Raw genomic sequence first — 3157 nt, forward strand, 5'->3', positions numbered from 1 at the left:
CATTACAGCCAGCCAAAACAGAGTAGAACCAGGTTCAGGACTGCATTACGGCCATTTCCATTTCCCCAATTTCCCAGTGCTTGGTTTAGGGTCCAGAGTACAGTTTTCATTACAATCACAATCTAATCCTGATAGTATCACGTAAAAAGATTCAACAAGTTAGCAAAATAACAGCCAAAGTGTGGCAGCAAAACAACGTAGAGTGAGCGAGACATGACACACAGAACCAACCAGAACAATAGCAATAGATAGCATTAGAACGGGATTCAGGACTGCATTACAACTTACCATAATCGCAATCTTAGCCTGGACTACAAGATTACACAAGATAGCAAGGCCGCAACGAAAGAGAGGCGGTAAGAAATAACTTAAGAGAGAACGCTGCTGCTTATTATCATTATTATCATCACGAGTTGAGGATTTCATCAGAGTACAACAAACTCATGCAACAAAGATTTGCAGCCAACGACAGTTTTAACCAACCATACACGATTAAGGCACAAGGATCCGCAGATGCTGCGAGCAAACAGGGTACAAACGCATGGCAATCGTGGTGGCGCCGGCGTCCCATCCCGGTGGCGGGGGCGGGATCCGGCGGCGCCTCTCCTGCTACTTCTTGGCGTCCTTGCCCTTGGCGTCCGTGGAGGTGCTCCCGGAGGCCTGCGCCGCCTTCTTGGCGTTCTTCTCCTCCAGCGCCTTCTTGTCCCTGCGGATCGGCGTCAGTCAGGCCAAGATTCGATCAATTCAGTCGACCGTGGCGCGGCGGATTGGATCCGATCGGGAAAGATAAGGGAAGGGGAAGGGGACGAACCTCTCGCGGCGCTGCTCCGGGGTGAGGCCGTCGCCGCCGTTCTTGGAGTTGGGCTTCCGCGCCGCGGCGCGCTCGCGGTCGCGCTCCCTCTGGCTGCCCCGTGCCCGCCCGCAGAGAAGAAAGTCAAGGAGGAAACAGATCGAGCATGACGAACAAGGAATATAGCAATAGCAAACAGTAATTCACAGATCCAAATTGTGATGGGAGATGGGGAGGATATGAGTCATCTTCTTGCTTGATTCCCTTCCGCCGGCGGCGACTCTCTTCTTGTTGGGGGTTCTTTCTCTCCTCTGTCTCTCCCTTCCTCCTGCTTGATTCCTTCCCTTCACGCGGATTGGGTTGTAGACCACCGCGGGAGAGATGGCAAGCGGCAGTAGCCGGGCCTGGGCCTGGCACGCTGCACCGAGGCAACAAACGTGGCCCAGCAGACACGAGCAAGCCCTCCCCGCTGAAGTATTTTTTGGACGAAATCACTAGTTATGGTTTAGGACATCTTCAGCGCCGCCCCTCAACCCATCTGCATCTGTCTGTGCCAAGTGACGAGGACGTATTTTATCATCCAACATGGGTATTCTATCGGTTCGCGGGCCGGTCAAAAGTCCGTTTGCCCATAAATAGGAGGCAAAGTTTGGGGGGCATTGCGAGACATGCCCGACCCACTTAAGTCCTCTCGGTTCACTTTTCTTTCACTCAGCCACTGCCTGCTCCCTCCTTCTTTGCATCCGCACCCTCCTCATCCGACATCGCCGATGTACCTCTTCGACTGCCACGCTGGCATTGTAGGATATCCACGGCCCCTAGCAACGCGCCTACCTGCCTTGGACTACGCCGTCGTCCACCCAGGATCCCTTCGCCGCCAAGTACCCTCCCCCGATCGACGACATCCATGATGGACACCATGCCCGAAGGTGTTTGGTCAAATGCCATTGAGCTCTTTTGTTGAACTTCTCGTCGTTTTCTAGAGTAATTTGGCGGCGTACTCGATGATGGAGAATGAGTTTCTATGCTATGTGTGGTTGGTCACATTTTTGAACTTGTAGGCAGGAACTCAAGGGGCTCACTCTTTTGGCAGCGCGTGCATGCTTCATTTCATGAGCAAAAGAATTTCGCACCCTGCGACATGCACATCATCCATGACCCTATAATTCACTGAGTGGAGACAATGTGGCCATTGGGCTCGTCAACCATAGAGATCGTAATATTTCCTTCATGTTGCTCTATATGTTGGCTAATTCATTCATTCACTCAATGTTGCTATATATATTGTATAGCATGCTCGCGTTGCAGTGATGTGATGTACTACAGGACCAAGGGCAAGCCATTCACGCACATACAGTGTTGGATGAATCTCAAGGGGCAGTATGTGTGGGATGAGATGTGCCGGCCCTGACTCTAGTGTCGTTGAATTTGAAATCGAAGAATTTGAAAAACTTGTTGAACATACAGTTATCTCAAATGTAATATTCACATTTGAACGATATTTGCATGTTATTTATGGATAAATTGTGTTAGTTTCTATAATTGTCGGATCAGCATGGCTTCCAAATCGAGCTTAAAAGACTTCCTCTCGTTTTCCTCCCCTAACTCTAGGATGCTAGGGCAAACTCTCCCCTCCAGGCTTCACCGGCGAGAACGTGGATTCGCCTTCCCTCTGCCTGCCGCTCTGGCGGATGGTGACGGGGTGGGGGGGGGGGATCCCGGTTACTTCGCTCTGATTAGTAGTTTAGGTTAGGCTTTTTTAGTCCACGCAAGCCCAATGTTCGGGTAGATGGTACCAGTTCTTCTTCGAGTCTGTCTTTCGGGCTTCGATCCTCCTCTAGTTTGTCTTTCTGGATGTAGTCAACGAAGCTCCGACATAGATTCATGTCGCCTCCTTAGGACTGTGAGGTTAGGGTTTCTTGTCATGTGGTGAGATTTGGTGTCAGGTGCTTCAGATCTATGCAAGGCTCCAGGGCGCTGGTCCTTACGGGCACATGTACGAAGACTTCCCGGACGATTCCGGTAGGGGAGCGGTGACAACGACACGTCGGTGACTCGTTTTGACGGCAGTAGTGGTTGTTCGGTGGTCTTAAAAGCTCAATGTAAATTTTATTATGTTTAAGATGCTTTGTACTCTCTTCGATCCATATTACTTGTCTTAGATTTATCTAGATACGGATGTATCTAACGTGTCTAGGTACATGTGTATCTAAGCAAATCTAAGACAAGTAATATGAATTGATGGGAGTACCATCTTTATAATAGAATTGTTCCTTTTCAAAGAAAAAAACGCATGGCTTCCAATGGAAGGATCTTCTCCATCGAGCAACACGTGGATTCTTTTAGAGCATCTTCAATAACTTCCCA

General features: G+C 49.7%; 1 protein-coding gene across 1 annotated transcript; it reads right to left on the reverse strand.

The window, feature by feature from the left end:
* Nucleotides 1–334: 334 nt before the first annotated feature.
* Nucleotides 335–1183, reverse strand: LOC119294110. Its single transcript, XM_037572373.1, has 3 exons — nucleotides 1032–1183; nucleotides 812–911; nucleotides 335–706 (listed from the first exon to the last, which is right to left on the reverse strand). Exons 1-3 carry the CDS (start codon nucleotides 1036–1038, stop codon nucleotides 610–612), a joined length of 204 nt encoding a protein of 67 aa, XP_037428270.1. The 5' UTR covers nucleotides 1039–1183; the 3' UTR covers nucleotides 335–609.
* Between the last annotated feature and the right edge of the window lie 1974 nt (nucleotides 1184–3157).

This window comes from Triticum dicoccoides, chromosome 1A (genome assembly GCF_002162155.2).
Source record: "Triticum dicoccoides isolate Atlit2015 ecotype Zavitan chromosome 1A, WEW_v2.0, whole genome shotgun sequence".
Classification (NCBI taxonomy): Eukaryota; Viridiplantae; Streptophyta; class Magnoliopsida; order Poales; family Poaceae; genus Triticum; species Triticum dicoccoides.